The 18,874-nt window shown below is 38.6% G+C and overlaps 1 protein-coding gene across 1 annotated transcript in view; it reads right to left on the bottom strand.

Annotated features, from left to right (window-relative positions):
- Window positions 1-1,331: 1,331 nt before the first annotated feature.
- The window catches only part of LOC137236374 (pancreas transcription factor 1 subunit alpha-like), a 94,350-nt gene continuing 76,807 nt past the window's right edge, over window positions 1,332-18,874 (bottom strand). Inside the window, exon 4 of the mRNA XM_067758880.1 lies at window positions 1,332-2,167. Within this exon, the coding sequence (XP_067614981.1) occupies window positions 1,770-2,167 (398 nt within the window). The 3' untranslated portion in view covers window positions 1,332-1,769. The remainder of the gene's footprint in view (window positions 2,168-18,874) is intronic.

Genomic DNA, 18,874 nt, shown 5'->3' with positions numbered 1-18,874 from the left:
TAAGGTTTGCCTCAAGGATGCGAATGTATTTGGAGATTTCATAAACGCGTTTACAGATAGTTTCAAATTATGAGAAAGGGCCTACACTCTCTTTAGCCAATACGAAATTAAGCAGATTATTAAAGCTACCAGATCAATGTAATGTCTTTCATATACTGCAGGATTCTTAATGCGTTTGGGAGAAATCAAATGGAGAATAAAGCCGCGCAGAGCTAATATCAGATGCAAGTCTTCGCCAAAGTTGTTTAAATCTCTACAGAGAGCAGCTACTAACAGGGTCTTCGGAAAAGGACAATTTTATCTCACGATATAATTCGTGGTATTTGATTATGTTTTTATAGCCCAAACACTTTCTCGACTTTGAGCTTAAGGAACAAATTAAACTTCCTTAACCCTAACGCCATAGTCGTAACCATACCCATATCCATATCCATCTCCAATGTGATCGATTAGTGGTGCCTTAACCTAAAAATCGTGAAAATTTCATAAAAATGAAGAAAACGCAAAAAGTAACAAACATATTCCACAAAAAATAAGTCTCGTAGTCAAAACGTATCCAAAACAATGAATAAAATCTACAAAAAGTTATTAAATTCACCAACTCAAATATTTTTAGGTTATGGATATGGCGAAAAACCAAAAACCAATTGGTTGGCTATGGTATGGTTATGGCGTTAGCGTTATGGTATGGCACCATTAATCGATTACATTGATTTCCATATGGTAGGTTCGATCAGCTGTTTTATCTGGTTATGGTTTTATGGTTATAAGTCACCATTAATTACACCTTAAGTCTTACGAAAGATACGCTTAAGGCCCTATTACTGATACTTAGCAGAGACTTGACTTGACTTGGCGTAAACTTGGCAACTTAGCGACAATTATACTCCACTTGGCGCATACAATCTGGTATCATAATCAGCGTTGAAATTTATTTTTAAATAAATGTCAATTTGTATGACAAAATGTCAAAATGAAATGGAAACAAACAAATGGCATCTCAAAATGTAAACGTCACTTAGAACTTACATAGGAAATCAAAATTCAACATACTTCTAAATCAAGTTAAATGTTGCTAAGTTTTGAGTAATCAGTAACATGCAATGTTCATTTAACAAAACTGTAAGTGACAGTTCTCAAGCCAAGTCAAGTCTATGCTAAGTATCAGTAATGGGGCCTTTAATAGAATCTTGGGTGCCTACTTTTAAGATGATTCTACTGTAAATGGCTATAGCAGAAACTAATTTCATCAGTTAACAATCTGACAGTATTTCAATTATTAACAAAAGATAACAAATGTCTTAAATTTTAAAACTTTTATTGAATGAACACTTCCTTTAATTTATTTTGTAAAGTAGTGGTGCATTCTTTAATTGCTCGCAGGCATGCAGTTGACCACCACTGGTTTTAACAGATAAATTCAGATAGGAATATGTGAGTACATAGCCTAGATATAATTTCAATAAGTATTAGCTTAAAATTAATATACCACAGAAGATTTTTTAATTAACTTTTTCTCAGTTTCACATTTCACTGATAATTTTTTTTTTAAGTTCAAAGGTTTAGAGTTCATTAATTATAAATTCTGGTGCTTTGCGTTAAAGAAATTTAATTTTTAAACTACAAACTAATTACTACTGCACCTATTGACTAGTTTCGTTTTGAGTTCATCAATCCGTTCTCACTACTATCTCGCATCTCGTTATCTCTTTGGTTTGAGTTTTCACAAATTGCACACTTTTCTCTTTGCTTCCAACATTTTATTTCCTTCATATGCCATTCTGAAGTAATCCATTACCATCCGCCCTACCGCGTCCACTAGCAGCTCCATTACAATATCCTTCAGATGAATTACTACCTCTACTAGTATTGTTATTGTTGTTGCTTTCGCCCAAATTACTATAACCACTTGTCGATTCATCACTTTGATTGCTATTTTGATTATGATTGAGAAATTGTGGTGTTGTTGTTATCTGTTGTTGTTGCTGTTGTTGCAGTGGCATATTATTTAATACTTGATGCAAACCATTATGATTGTGGTGGTGGTGAGGATGGTTGTGACCGGGCGTACGTGGATCCTCTGGTGTCCAGGTGCGTGCAAATAACTTACTGCCCGGATAGCGATCCCCTTTGCGATACCAAGAGAGCGAATGAGAAACTCCGCCGCCTGTGAATACAAATTTATAAAACGGATTAGTATTTTACTAAAAGAAATTTTTGAATAAGATGTAGGACGAGTTCTTTGAGAAGGAACTAAGCCCGTAGATAATACAGAAAACCAGTTTTCTAAAAAACCATTTCCTTAGATATCTCATACATGCATACAAACTAAACCCAATTGTAATAAGTCGGATTCATAACAATTTTATAACCAGAGAAAAAGGTCTGCGCCGTGACGTCACATTATCAAAATTACTTCTGATATATATACCAACAACAATAGCTGAAGAGAACCTAGCATTTGTGCTAGACGAGAGAATCGACCCGCACCCGTTTGTCTATATTTCATTGATAATGTGACGTCACGGCGAAAGAGTGAATTGGCTATATCGTAAGGAGATCAGTACTGGTACTGCGCAAAGCTTGTTTTATGGCCACATTATTTATGGCGCGGGACACTTTGCGTCGAAGTCACTCACATTCACCGTTATAAAATGCCAAAAATTTCACAAATGTCCTCAGTTTTACTAAAGTTCCCCCCTGCGGATAAGAGGTAAAGAATATGCCGGCGGTAGGTACATCGATCATTGTTGTTGTTGTTGTAGCTTGGGGGAGTATTATCGATATTGATGGTCCATTTCCGGATGAAGATCCAGCACGTTCCGGTAACAAGCACCATTAAGGTACTAGCCAAATCATCTGGGGAACGATTTAGTATGACCACATGAAACCTTTTAGACCATCCAGCACTCCCACCCTTTAGATTCATGAGGAACTTGGGGTCGCCAGAGCCTCGGCTGCTAAAGAAACAGAATTTGCCACAGGTAGGTGAGGTTGACAATTGGGTTGGATAAACTATAGCTTGCGCGGGCAACCCCTTGAATAAATTTGGTATTTTAGTAGTCTCTTCCGACAGGCATACCTGCCGCGGGTATACTCTAAGCCCCCTAACCCGCTGGGGTGTATACCGATCGTAAATGGCGACTGATCACATTCCTAAATTGTGACCCCAGAGTATACCTGTTGAGTTGGTTGACGAAATAGCGGTGAGTACCTGCTAAAGGCATGCTCGTAATTGTCACTCACTAAAGTGAATGAATGCTTTTATATCATACGAACTTTGGTTCAGACGTGAAAAAATGACTAGTTGCCGCATACATAATTTGCCTCTTATATTCGTAATTCTTAAATAGAATGGCCACTTCAAGTGAATACAATATATTTAGAAACTTTCCTCAGGTCCGAAAATGGTACTTTTTCCCTCTGTCCGCTAATCAGCATTTGGTGGTCAATGTGCGTATTGCATTTAAGAGCTTTAAAAAGCAATTCTGAGAGGGTCTAGTCAACATCAAGCAGTAATACAGCTTTCTTAACTGCAGTTCACTTGTTTTGCCAGACTAGATAGCATTATTGCCGCTATCGACAGTGTTTCCTTACCCTAGTTTGTAACCAGTAAACGCTAGGGCGACAGTGATTACTTAGGCACATCAGCAAATATGCTAGCCCTTCAGAAAGAGCCAGAAAGCAGGCTCTGTCAAAAAGGTGTTTTAGTTTTATTAAATGAATTTATCGAGTGGCATGTGAAGCAATGGTTCATGTCAAGGGGACATTTTCTTTCAAGGTACTTTGGTATGTCAACATCTGCTCTGGGTAAGGAAGAGTTTGGCTTCTTAAAATATCTAAAACATGTATTTTTATCAGAGTGCGGCGGTAACGAAATTTGGAGGAAAGTTGTGTTGCAACACGGTTGACCTTTCCTGACTTAATGCCGTTTTCACCATCTCCAGTTAATTAGTTTTACCTAGACAATAGCGATCTATCAGAAAGCTTCATCTAACATTTTCCCTTTCACAGACACAGGGTGATCAACCCCCGGTTAAATCGATAATTGTGAATATTTTGTAGAACAAATCGCAAAAATCTGTTGTAAAACAGGGAAACAAGCCTAACAGCTGACTTTTGTTTACATTTTTTCCTTGGTATAAACTGAGACGCGGAGCTTCAGTCAGCATGGAGAAAACGAAAATGCCCATAACTTATAGATAAGTGACCATTTGAATATGTTAAACGATCGTAAGTTGTTAGAACAGTTTCAGTCAGTTAGGAAACATGAGGCAATCTTCACATGTGAGCCATACATTAGGTATGCCTAGGCTTATCTAGATAACCTTTTACTGAATACAGACCCAAGTTGGGCCAGAGTCATTCAATTATCTCTATGTAAATCGCGTTAAATAAAAAAGTTGGACCAAAGTGATTAACTTATCCTAGGTATATTTAGGTCGCGTTCTATACCGAAGTTGAACCAAAGTGAATCGAGTCAAGCTCTAGATCGAAATTGAAGCAAAGCTATTTAATTTTTCCTAGGTAGGTCGCTTTTTATACAGCCGTTGGACCAAAGTGGCTTTGATCCCTAGGTTGATCGCATTTCATATCAAGTGACTCATTAATTATAATTCATTTGACTGAGATGTTTCGTTTGCGAACATAAAACTTAGTTCCACGTGCCGCATGGCTTTGGCGAACTGAGGCACGGCTGACTGTGAATAAAGCTTTCTTTATGACAGTCCTTATCCCTCCCCCCAGTCTTTCTGGTTTCTTCACCTCGGCCACTCTGTCTAGGACGTGTAATGAATAGATGACGCAAATATTGGACGTTCACGCCGATGGTGTTACGCTATCGACTTTCAATGACCCAAAGATCTCAGGGGTAACATTTGATAACACTCTCACCGTCAAGGCGCATGCCTGTCTGCGAAATTGTATATAAAATACAAAGACGCTACAAAATCCTCAAGTCGTTTGCGTGCAGCACTTCGGAAAATACAAAGAAGGCTGCACACTACTTACAAAACAATTTGCGGCCGCTCATATGCTACGCGTCGCTGGTCTGGTCGCCTGGTCAAAAAAACACAGACTGGAAAAGAGAGGTCTGCCAAAATGCTGCACTCAGAACTGAGGCTGGATGACTCCTGTATATCATCTACATAAATGAGGCAAAAGAGCTCAATATTGAGGAGCATAACGGAATGCTGAACAGACAGACGAACCATACCTTGCAGAAGAAGAACGAAGACTGCCAAGGGAGACACGAGTCACCCTGGCCCAACTTCATTATGGATACTCTAACAAGTTGAACTCTTACTTGTCCAGAATCAACCGCGACATACGTAATGTATGTCCTGCATGCGATATGTCCCCGCATGATACTAACCATAGTTACAATTATAATATGGAATCTACAAGTCTTAGAGCAACTTCCCTATGGTCTACCCCTGTTAAAACTGCTAGTTTTCTCGGACTCTCGTTAGATGATGGTCGTACCTATTGAATGTGGTGAAGCACTGTTAACCCAACAACAACAACACCAGGAAGCGTAGATCTTTTCCGAGTTGCATCAACGTCCCAGTTCCTCTTACGAGCTCGCTGATATCCTACACTGTTCGCAGCGGCATTGCGAAGTGATTAAGACCTATGACCACACTTTCCGTAAAAAAAAAAATTGGTCGCAGATTCCATCTCGTTAGTTAGGCATTTGAATTTCTAATATTTTTGCGGATGTTTTCTAAGGAAAGATTTGGAGTCCGAACTACTCTGCAGGATTGATATTAACGTCTATAATGATGGCTTATAAAAGCAAAAGGGGGCATCCGGACAGAAGCACATCTTTATTCTAAACTTGCTGATAGTTGCCTCTCTTACCAAGTATGAAGGTTTATGTCTAAATATTGGAAGTGTACTGTGAGCACACGCCTTGCAGATATTCACACCAACTAGCAACAAACAAATTAAGTGCTGTCAACGATTGTAGCCGTAAAGAGGAATATACACGAAAGTAAATAATGAAGTACGCTGTTAAGTGTAAACACTTCAAACCCACGCCGAGCTTTAAATATAATCTGGGAAAAAGCACAGCTTCTAACAACACACCATCTTGTACCCACCCGCACCAAAAGCACTTGAGAGGTAACAAATTGCCGGAAGTTTAAGTTTACTTTCATGAGGCTGGTAGCACATAGCGGAACGCCCTTAAAAGCAACCCATAAAAGTTGTTCGAGCGAAGAATGCCTTCAGGACAGACATACACACATACATGTGATCCTATTGCGATGGTTTGTGGCAGCTACCCTTCAAGATGAACAGTTAACTCGCGTTGATTGGCAGCTTATGTTTTGTATATGTTGTTGTTGCTTTTTTTGAAATTTTTATACTCAGTTGAGCAGAGCTCACAGAGTATATTAATTTTGATTTGATAACGGTTGGTTGTACAAGTTTAAAGGAATCGAGATAGATATAGACTTTCATATATCAAAATCATCAGTATCGAAAAAAAATTCGATTGAGCCATGTCCGTCCGTTAACACGATAACTTGAGTAAATTTTGAGGTATCTTGATGAAATTTGGTATGTAGATTCCTGAGCACTCATTTCAGATCGCTATTTAAAATGAACAATAGCCGTGTTTTTTAACACGCGCGTATACGTTTCGTTTGCGCGTGTTAAAAAACGCCTATCTTCGCTTAGATAATGCTTAGGAGACCCATCTAGCGGCTGTGGTAAAACAACTAGCTACAGCAACAGGGTGTACCGAAAAGCGGAGACGCAACGCTCTGATGGCCATAGGGTATAACATATAGCTGAATCAGTTGCGATGAATTGTGGACACACATATAATACATAGAATTAGTGTACAGGGTGAAACAAAGACACATATTTCAGTTACATCTGAGTATAATGCGTATTGAAATTTAGTAGGACAAAATTTATGCGCAGCAATTTCAGAGGTGTATTTATAGTTTGTCTCTTAGCAGTCAATATAAAGTTTAAGCGTAAACGGATATACGCGTGTTAAAAAACACGGCTAATATCGGACTATAACCACGCCCACTTTTTCGATATCGAAAATTTCGAAAAACCGAAAAAATGCGATAATTCATTACAAAAGACGGATAAAGCGATGAAACTTGGTAGGTGAGTTGAACTCATGACGCAGAATAGAAAACAATGGGCGTGGCACCGCCCACTTTTAAAACAAGGTAATTTAAAAGTTTTGCAAGCTGTAATTTGGCAGTCGTTGAAGATATCATGATGAAATTTGGCAGGAACGTTACTCCTATTACTATATGTATGCCTAATAAAAATTAGCAAAATCGGAGAACGACCACGCCCACTTTTAAAAAAATTTTTTTAAAAATCAAGATTTCATTAGAACAATTTTGACAATTTTAACAAAAAATTTAATATCTTTACAGTATATAAGTAAATTATGTCAACATTCAACTCCAGTAATGATATGGTGCAACAAAATGCAAAAATAAAAGAAAATTTCAAAATGGGCGTGGCTCCGCCCTTTTTCATTTAATTTGTCTAGGATACTTTTAATGCCATAAGTCGAGCAAACATTTACCAATCCTTGTAAAATTTGGTAGGGGCTTAGATTCTGGGACGATAACTTATTTCTGTGAAAAAAGGCGAAATCGGTTGAAGTCACGCCCAGGTTTTATACACAGTCGACCGTCTGTCCTTCCGCTCGGCCGTTAACACGATTACTTGAGCAAAAAGCGATATATCTTTACTAAACTCAGTTCAGGTACTTATCTTAACTCACTTTGTATTGGCATACAAAATGGCCGAAATCCGACTACGACCACGCCCACTTTTTCCATATCGAAAATTACGAAAAATGATAAAAATGACATAATTCTATACCAAATACGAAAAAAGGGATGAAACATGGTATTTGGACTAGTTTATTGACGCAAAATATAACTTTAGAAAAAAACTTTGTAAAATGGGTGTGACACCTACCATATTAAGTAGAATGAAATGAAAAAGTTCTGCAGGGCGAAATAAAAAACCCTTGAAATCTTGGCAGGAATACTGTTCGTGGTATTATATATATAAATAAATTAGCGGTATCCAACAGATGATGTTCTGGGTCACCCTGGTCCACATTTTGGTCGATATGGTTACGGATGCTGATCCCAAAGTTCCTTCACCTCCAGATCTTCCACCCCCAACTATTGAATTGATAAATCTGTCCTCTCCGAGTCCCTTAGCAGTTCAACCATCGACATCGAATGCTCATTCAGCTGTATCTACTGTACCCTCCACAAAAAGGAACCAGGTTCCCCAAAACCCCTCTGCGGAATCTGAACCGCCGGCTGGTAGATTGATTACTGTCCCGATTAAAAAGTCGATTTTCGTCTCCAGATTCGCGAGAGACACTACAGAAGAGGACCTGAAGTCGTACATCATAAGTAAACTTAAATCTGAAAATGTGTCTATTCGTAAACTTAATTTTAATTATCCTAGAGACATTTCGTCATTTAGGATTGACGTATCAGCGCAACATTTTGAAACAATTTTGAATAATTCATTTTGGCCACCCGGAGCCTTTGTACGTGAATTCGAGCATAGACGCAACGTTAATATTCGTAATCTTGCTACCGTTCCTCAAACCAATAATGCTGCAAAAAACTAAATATTAAACCTGTCCTTAATATATTTTATCAAAATGTAAGAGGCCTAAACACAAAACTAACTGATCTATACTTGAGATCATTTAACTGTAATTACAATATCATCGCTTTTACTGAAACTTGGTTAAAGCCTCATATTTTTAATTCGGAGATTCTTTGCAATGATTACCAGATATATAGAAATGACCGCTTGAACAGAGTTGGAGGTGGAGTTTTGCTCGCGGTACGTTCTTCTATACCTTCCGCTGAGGTAAATTTACCTGTTATTGAAGCTACGGAATTTAAGTGCATTAGAACCCAGCTGGGAATAGGTTTTACCTATATTGCCATTTGCTATATCCCACCATCTTCAGATCCCTCGGTGTATATGAACCATATTTCGTTACTGAAAGATATCAGTTCATTGTTGAAGCCTATTGACTCGATAATTGTCTTGGGTGATTTTAATCTTCCGCACGTATCATGGACCACATCCGACCATGGTATTGTACCGGTTTCTTCAAAATTCTCCAGCATCGACTTTTTAGCAGAAATAACTGAACTTTGCCTAAGACAGATAAATATAGTTCCAAACATGTACGGGAGGGTACTTGATCTGGTATTTGTTGATGATACTTCAAAATCCATTCTTAGGAGGGGTGAACCTCTTACTGTACCTGAGGATCCTTACCATCCTTCGCTGGAAATAGTTTACGAATTGGAAGAAAGTTCTCGGAGTTGCACTACCACAGAAACCGACTCTAGTTTTAGATTCGAATTCGCGAAGGCTAATTTTAATAAACTCAACCAAATTTTATCTACAATAGTTTGGCCCAAATACGGTGCAGATATTGACAAAAACGTTTCTGACTTCAACGCCGTCATTCACGCTATTCTGGACAGACATGTACCTAAGCGTAAACGTGTTTTCACTGAACTAGTCCAAATATGGTACACCAAAGAACTGAAATCTTTAAAAAACAAAAAAACGCGTTCCTTCAAGCTGTACAAGAAGACGGGGTCACACTCCGACTACTTGAAGTACTCTATATTGCGTCATAAATATTTTGAATTAAATAAAAAGTGTTACAATACCTATCTCTGTGCCATGAAAAAGAAAATAACTTGCAATCCGAAAGCTTTCTATAATTTCGTGAACTCTAAACGTAGGGTTAAAGTCTTTCCTTCTGGTATGAAATACCGTGATGATTTCTCTAGCGACGATCAAGTTATTGCTAATTTATTTGCACAATTTTTCAAATCTAACTATTCCGCTGAATTAATTTCTTTGTCTAGTGAATACCCGTATGAACTTGACTGACTTAACGCAATTAATATTCCATCAATATCTCCAGAAGAGGTTCTTACATATTTAACTTCTTTGAAGGAATCTTATAAATACGGTCCTGATCTAATTCCCACATGTTTTCTCAAAAGATGTGCAGAACACATTTATCTGCCCCTAACTGATTTATTCAACATGTCCCTAAAACATGGAGTTTTTCCTTTTGCTTGGAAGGAATCTTTTCTAATACCCCTCCACAAAAACGGCAGTAGGTCATGTGTAGAAAATTATCGAGGAATTGCAAAATTGTCTGCCATCCCAAAGGTGTTTGAAGCCATTGTTACTAATCAGCTAACATTTTCCATTTCTGCATTGATTGCAAACTCTCAACATGGATTCTGTAGAGGCAAATCTACCATTACCAACCTACTTGAATTCACAACGCATGTTTCTAATGGATTTAGAGAAAATCTTCACACCGATGTTATTTACACTGATTTCAGTAAAGCATTTGACAAAGTTTCCCATTCATTGCTTATCCACAAGCTAGATCGACTTGGTTTCCAACCAGGTCTCACTCAGTGGATATCTTCTTATCTCTGCGGTAGAACGCAACAAGTAATTTTTAAAAATACTCTTTCAGAGGTCATTAATGTTCCCTCTGGCGTCCCACAGGGCAGTCATCTCGGTCCAATTCTGTTCTTGCTATTTATTAATGATATTTGTACCATAATAAAATATTCCAAAATTTTAATGTATGCTGATGATGTAAAACTTTTTAGGTCTTATGAGTCTATTGAAGAACGTCCATTGCTTCAAGCGGATTTAAACTGCTTAGTTGCTTGGTGCAACGCGAATTCAATGCCGCTGAACCTCAATAAATGTAAGTTCATGTGTTTCTCTCGGAGATCTTTGCCAGCAGCCTCTTACGTAATTGATAATTTTTGTCTTGCATCAGTAAATTATTTTGTTGACTTGGGAGTTACGATGGATGCTAAACTTAGTTTCAACCTTCATATTATGACTACTGCCAATAAGGCTAGAGGTGTTCTATCATTCGTGAAGAGATGGTCTAAAGAATTTAGTGACCCTTATGTAACCAAGCCCTTTTTACCGCATTGGTTAGGCCGATACTAGGATACGGATCAGTAGTCTGGAATCCGCGATATCAAGTTCATGCAGATAGGCTTGAGTCAATACAGAAGCAATTTTCACTTTTTTCTTTAAGGAATTTTCATTGGGACTCTGCATATAATCTTCCACCTTATACTAGTCGGTTAAGGCTTATCAATCTTCCAACTCTCGCTAGCCGTAGAGAAATGCTAGGAGTATTATTTATGGCTAAACTACTGAATGGACTAATTTCTAGCCCCTTTCTTTTGAACGAAGTAAACTTCAATATCCCATCACGAGCGTCAAGACATTACAAACCTCTTCTTTTGAGGCAGTGTAGAACTAACTTCGAATTAAATGAACCTTTCCGGTGTTTGTGTTATGATTTTAACTCTCACTCGAATTCATTTGATATAACGGATTCACTTTTTACTATAAGGAAAACTGTCCTATCCTATCTTAACTCGTAACAAAATAAAAATAAAAATAAAAAATAAAAATCTTTATATGCTAAATCCTTAACTTATTTAACAATTTACTATATGTATAATTTTCTACTGTTATGTATATAATCTCAGCTGATGATTTTTATTCTGTAGCTGAGCAGTTTTAGATCTCGACGCTTAAAAAACCTCCGCCTATCAACAACTCGGCAAAAACAAAAACAAATCCGTGCGTCATGCGGATGCGCCCCTCGTGTCGGTTGGGCGGGCTTTGGAGGGTATTAATCCGTTGGGTTTATTATTATTATTATTATTATTATCTGGAAAACGCCTTCACATATACAACTACCACCACTCCCTTTTAAAGCCTCATTAATACCTTTAATCTGATACCCATATCGTACAAAGACATTCTAGAGTCACCCCTGGTCCACCTTTATGGCGATATCTCGAAAAGACATGCACTTATTGAACTAAAACCCACGTCCTTTTAAAATACTCATTAACACCTTTCGTTTGATACCCATATCGTACAAATACATTCTAGAGTCACCCCAGGTCCACCTTTATGGCGATATCTCGAAAAGGCGTCCACCTATAGAACTAAGGCCCACTCCCTTTTAAAATGCTCATTAACACCTTTCATTTGATACACATGTCATACAAACACATTCCAGGGTTACCCTCGGTTCATTTTCCTACATGGTTATTTTCCCTTATGTTGTCACCATAGCTCTCAACTGAGTATGTAATGTTCGGCTACACCCGAACTTAACCTTCCTTACTTGTCTTTTTTAACTTCTTTTGCTACAAATCCGCTGATTTTGTTGCAATGTGCGCTGTCAAGCAGAAAAGGTTAGCATAACCAAAAAAAAAAACAAAAAACTCGAAAAAACAAAAGTGCCAAAAGGCAATCAGTATCCGAGTTTCCAACGTTTTGCGCTTATTTGTCAAACAATAACAAAAACGAGAGCAAATGCAACAACAACTTGTATGTAATTGCGACCCAGCGTGCAGCTGCAATAACAAACAGCAGCAAACATGAGAGAGTATCTAACAGTGATTATACAGGACATCGTCAACATCCTGGCATTCGTTCGTCACTCCCCTCCCTGCTTAGATATTGCCCTTTAATGGGGTTGTAATGTTACTGCTAATGGATTCGTGATTACCAATGCAGCAACAGCAACGGATGAAATTCATGTAAACAAAGATGATGATGATCACGTTGACATCAAGGAGGGAAAGGATTCTGTAGTTGTATACTTTTTTGTTGTTGTTTTTGCCTTTTATTGTAATTGTTGGCATTTTAATTGTTTGGGCGTTAAGAATATTGACGCTTTCAATAGAGAAATTATGCCACTAACTAAGCCTTTTATTTCAACCTAACTGAAGGTGATACGGAGAGTTGAAGGGTGATCCAATTTGAGTCCGACTATGACTTGAAGGTACGCTGAATGTTCGCGTTCTAAATCTACTCGGTTGAAAGCACTTCTACCCAATTTATAATATACCAAAGCAAAAAATAGTACCCGGACGCCACTTTGTACTCTTTCTCCTGCATCCAGCCTAGATGCTTTGTTATCCGCAGTTTAATGAGTGTTTAGGCGATTTTTTTCGAAAAATATTTGTGATTATACCATTTTAGACAGCTAGTATAATTTGTTAACTTCATCAGCCCTGCCACTCTTCTGAAATCAGTGGAGTGCTCAGTTTTGAAATACTTACAGGATCCAGTTAGATTACTTGATAGTATTGTTACGAATATTAGCATAACTAAGGGGTGCTGCTATCTCTAAGCCGATGCTAAACAGTGATATCATGCACATCCATAGATCAATCATTATGTATCTACATAAACGAAACAATAATTGCGTCTACACATATGTACCATGTACGTATACGAGCAGCTGAGAAGCAAAGCACAACTACATGCATATATCTGAGATACTTCTGAAAGTATGCAATGAGAGAAGCTATAAAATCGTGCAATTGTAGTTACAGCTGAGAAATTTGAGAGTTCATGGACCACTAGTAGATTCTGGAAATGGAAACGCCTAGAAGATGCGAACGTTGAAATCAGAGAGTATAAAAGGCAGCAAATGTAGAGGCGCTGGAATTCAGTTTGATTTGAGCTATCAAGCAGTTATTGATTAAGCACGCAATCTGTCGGGCAATAGTAGAGTTTCATTTGAGCTATCAATCAGTTTGGTTATTAAGCAAGCTATTCGTTGCAAAATATAAGTGTTATTGTGAAGTACTTTAATAAAGGCCATTTTTCCATTATTCAATATTGGAGTTATTTATTCAACAGTTTAGCGATACGAACGTTGGCAGAAAATCGCAAATAAGGGGAATTGCAGCAAATTCGTTACAGTATGTTCAAATCCTTTCGTTCGGCCCACGAACTTTCATTTAGTAACATCTTGCAAAGCCCTTAAGTTCGGACAGAATATAGCTTCCCAGAGTTTGAAACTTAATCTGTGCTCGAGCTGGGCATTCGCAAAGGTACCACCAGAGTGGTACCACCAAGACTATGTGCATTACATAGATAGGAGCTGTTGACTGCGAATCTTATCCTTTTTTGTTTATAATTCCCAGAAGAGTCTCCTTGATGTGGTGGTAGCGTTCTTCGCGTATCACACCGAAGATTTTGGGTTAATTCCCAAACAAGGCAACATCAAAAATTTTGGAAGTTTCTTTAATTAGAAATTTTCTAAGCGGGGTCGCTCCTCGGCAGTGTTTTGGCAAACACTCCGAATGTATTTCTGCCATGAAAAGCTTCTCAGTGAAAACTCATCTGCCTTGCAGTAGAGCTGCAAAAGTATCGATATTCGGCATACTCGATATTTTCGATATATAAGAGGGAGGGTATCGATATATCGCGATATATATATAATTTTTTGTTATAGTGAAAAGGGCTTACTCAATTTAAAAGCAATATCAGGTATATATCAGACATTTATGTAAATATAATATATAAATATATATATATATATATATGTAATATTGTCTTCATAACTTCGAAACGATCATAAAACACATTCTGCAAAGTTGTCCGCGATGGTAGCTTATACAGCGAAGCGAGGGTATATACAAAGTTACGACACCCTTTGTCATCCACTATGGGAAAAGGTCGAACGTCTGCGGTGGCTAAACCCCAGTAGGGTGCTGGCAAAAGCCTTTCACGTGATGATAGATCTTCATATGTTTTTTCATATAAAAATTAATCTTATTTGGCGAGCTATGTGAATCTAAATTTGCAGTTGTATGCGATCGTTCTAGATGGTGAAACAAATTGGACGTATTACCACTAGTTGTATAACATTTTTTGCAATAGTATTAGTGATTTTGTCAAAATAGGTCCAAATGCTTGACTTTGTACTCGTAGCTTTTTGGCAACACAATTTTCGTCTTCAAACTCAATGATGTCTTCTGTTGCGTATATATCTACATATACGAATACATGTATATATGTGTATATAATATGAATGAAATAAGAGCCACCAACTTGTTAGGTATTCATCTAAAATAAGCACAAATCTGACATAATGTATGTAATTTTAATTATTCATGTTTTATTTGTAAAGTACTCGATATTTAGAAAAAACATCGATAATCGCACCACGAACCTGGTATCGATGTATCGATATTTATGTCGATACTTTTGCAGCTCTACCTTGCAGATGCCGTTCGGAGTCGGCGTAGAACATGCATTTTCCGTCCCACCAATTTGGAGGAAAAATTAAAAAGAAGCACGACGCAAATTGGAAGAGAAGCTCGGCTTTTATCTCTTCGGAGGTATATTGCGCCTTGTATTGATTTATTTTATTTTTCAGGGGTGAGGTTCCATAGAAGAGTTCCCATTAACTAGTGTGCGATTGCAGCCAGTAAAGTGTGTTTTCAAGAGATTTCTGGGAGACTTCCGCTGAAGTCTTCCTCTCCCTGTCCTCTGTGCTCGTGAAGTGAATTTTATGCTTTTCCTTTCACAAAATGTTGCTCAGTGATGATGACTACCGGGTGATCTCTGCTGGTGATCAAAAGAGCTAGAAGGAAATGGTTTTGTCCTTTATTTCATTGTATCGCATTATATTTAACTAAATTGTCAATAGATTCAACTACAGTTTAAGTGCATTGTGTTTTTAAAAAGCGATGGTAATTAATAACACACGCATCAATCGATCTCCGTTTGCCATACCTTTCTAACAATAAGAAAGCCACCTTAAACTTGTAACAGGTCTAACACTTTTTTATCTAGACTTAGGCCAAACATTCCCAACGTATGTAGAGTATAACTGCGATTGGAAGCATTTATTTGAATGCTTGCTCGGAATCATCTATCCCCACTATGGTTTAACTCCGCGAAAGTATCGTGATTTCAAATCTTAGATATATAGATTTGTTGAGAATTGCACTACTACCACGGTTTAATTGTGCCCTCGACATATCGTAACATCGGGCCCAATCTGACCTTCTGCAAGAACTTTATTATCTCCTTTGGCTCGATGGTGTGAATACACGTGCCCTCAGGCCATTGTGAACCCAAGAATTTAGCCATTTACTTGAAAATGGCTTTCACACTCCAAAAAGATATACATACTTCGCAGCCCCTGCTCATAGAACGCGCAATCGGAATGTGTCAATTGATCTTATGCCAAGTTTTTAAGCTTTCTGTTGAGTCAATCTTCCTGTGAAAATAGCCAGCAGAACTCGTAAGTGATGTTTTGAGTGGTCTTTGAGCGCTCTGCAACAATTTGTATTAGAACCCTCCAACAACATTTGGCGGTCTTAGAATTGGTAATTGGAAGGACCTCTCCGAGCCGTTCGAAACTAAACGAGGTTTCAGACAGGATGACCCCCTATAGTGCGATTTCTTTAATTTGATGCTGGAGAAAATTATATTAGCTGCAGAACTTAACCGCACTGGAACAATATTCTATAAAAGCGTGCAATTACTGGCATATGCTGATGACACTGATATCATCGGCCTAAACACCCGCGCTGTTAGCTCGGCTTACTCCAAACTGGAAAAGGAAGCGGTAAAGATGGGTTTGATGGTGAATGAGGACAAAACGAAGTACCTGCTATCATCTAGCAAAGAGTCATCGCATACGCGCCTTGGCAACAACGCTACTGTTGGCAGCCATAATTTTGAAATAGTAAAAGACTTCGTTTATTTGGGAACCAGCATAAACACTAGCAACAACATCAGCACTGAAATCCAGCGAAGAATCAATCCTGTCAATAAATGCTACTTTGGACTAGGTAGGCAATTGAAAAATAAAGTCCTCTCTTGGCGAACGAAAATCATACTCTACAAGTCACCTATCGTACCCGTCCTGCTATATGGGGCAGAAGCGTGGACCATGACAACAGAAGATGAATCGGGTTTGGGAGTGTTCCAGAGAAAAGTTCTTCGAAAGATTTATGGACCTCTACGCGTTGGCGATGGCGAGTACCGAAGAAGATTTAATGATGAGCTATACGAGCTATACGCAGACACCCACATAGTCCAGCGAATTAAAACGCAGCGGCTGCGCTGGCTGGGCCATGTTATGTGAATGAAAGATGATGCTCCGGCCAAGAAAGTGTTTCTATCGGAACCCGCCTATGGAAGCAGAGGTAGAGGGCGGCCCCCACTCCGTTGAAAGGACCGGGTGGAAAACGATTTAAACTCCCTTGGTATGACCAATTGGCGCCGGTTTGCGGAGCGAAGGAGCGACTGGCGCGCCTTGTTGGACGGCCGTAACAGTTTAGACGGTTAAGTGCCAATTAAGTAAGTAATAAAAGAAATTGCAATAAGTATGGCTTAACTATAAATAATTTTACCGACGGCCTCATCATAGTAACCACGTTTTACAAATGCACTTTCACTTCAGACAGATGTTTCGTTTCCCGTTAGTTTTTTTGAACCACTCGCATGTCACACGATTTGGTAACATTCCATGTTTACTTGCCTCCCAGCTCTACTCTGTGCCTTTCCCCAAAGGCTCGGTCTTTGAGGAAGCCATCCCTTGGAAGTTGAGAGATTTGAAACTTCTTTCTAACTTTATCGATACATTGAAATCCTTCATTTGCGATGCTCAGTACGGTTCGCTTGGCTAGCTGCTCCATTTCCACAACGTTGTAGACGGAAATGTATGCATGGTTCCTGTGATCTTAGCACGCACATGCCAGGCGATGGAGCGACTGTCTCGCTCTAGAACGTCTTCTTCCTTACTTTCGGACTGCCAAGCCATTGGTTGTAAACAGATTTTACTATCATGGCAAATAAAGACACAGCAAGACGTTTGTACACCATCATAAACTTACTAGGCGAGTGCCTTGGTCTTCCACATGTATTTTACATCAGTTAAAAATTCCAATGGCATACCAACTAAGCTTATTTCTATAGTACTAAGTTTGTGCTGTACTAACAATTATTACTGAAGGAACTTTCGCTGTCAAGAAAAGCGCAGTGCTCTGATTCTTCGCATACTGGCGTGGTGGCTGAAATTCAGAGGCTTATTATACATTGCGTTCAATTAATTCTTGTAGTTTTCTAAACTCTCCATTGCTTTCAGGATAAAGTATGTTTGAGTAATCTATCTGACGTGTTTCGCTGAGGAGTAGTCTCTTTTTGGGTGTAAATAACACGCTTATTCTTTTTTAGGCTTACCTTTATATGAGTAACACTACGGTCAACAATTATTTTTGGCTTGCCCTTAGATGTTACAACAACAACTCTGAGACGTATTTTGTTTTTGGTGTTCCCTAGAGTATGTGTTGTTATGGGAAGTAATAAGAAAATTCATAGAAAATCCCACATTAGAACTGCGTGACGTAATGTCCCCTAAGCTCAAAATCTCACGGAACTTTGAAGTGCCCATTATGGACAGGACCCACTGGAAAACAGGGAATCCTTGTAATGACAATACTCAGAGGTCTGGTTCACGGATGGATCGAAATTCGATGACGGAAGAACGGGAGCTGACATCTATTGGCCGAACTTCAAGAAATCGGTATCAATGGGATGCTACCCTAGCATATTTCAGGCAGAAATCTATGCAATAGAAATGCTGCGGTAGAGAATGTCTACAGAGAGGCTCATCCTCGAAGAGCATCTACATTATGTCAGACAGCCAGGCGGTCCTGCGTGCCTTGCAATCATACACAGTTACATATAAGCTATTGGATGACTGCATTGAAACCCTTAATGACCTGGGAGCCAAAAAGAGGATTTTGTTAGGAAGGATGAAACGACATCAGGGACATGAAGGTAATTAACATGCAGATTGCGTAGCAAAGCAGGGTGCTATTTCAGCATTCTATGATCCACAGTACTTTTGTGGACTCACAAAAGCACACACCAGGGAAATCATAAGTAACTGAGAAACAAAACAATTCAGACGTCACTGGATTGAATACCCAGG

This window comes from Eurosta solidaginis, chromosome 1 (genome assembly GCF_040869045.1).
Source record: "Eurosta solidaginis isolate ZX-2024a chromosome 1, ASM4086904v1, whole genome shotgun sequence".
Classification (NCBI taxonomy): Eukaryota; Metazoa; Arthropoda; class Insecta; order Diptera; family Tephritidae; genus Eurosta; species Eurosta solidaginis.
The sequence above is the reverse complement of the archived record's forward strand: the minus strand, read 5'-3'. Positions and strand labels throughout refer to the sequence as shown.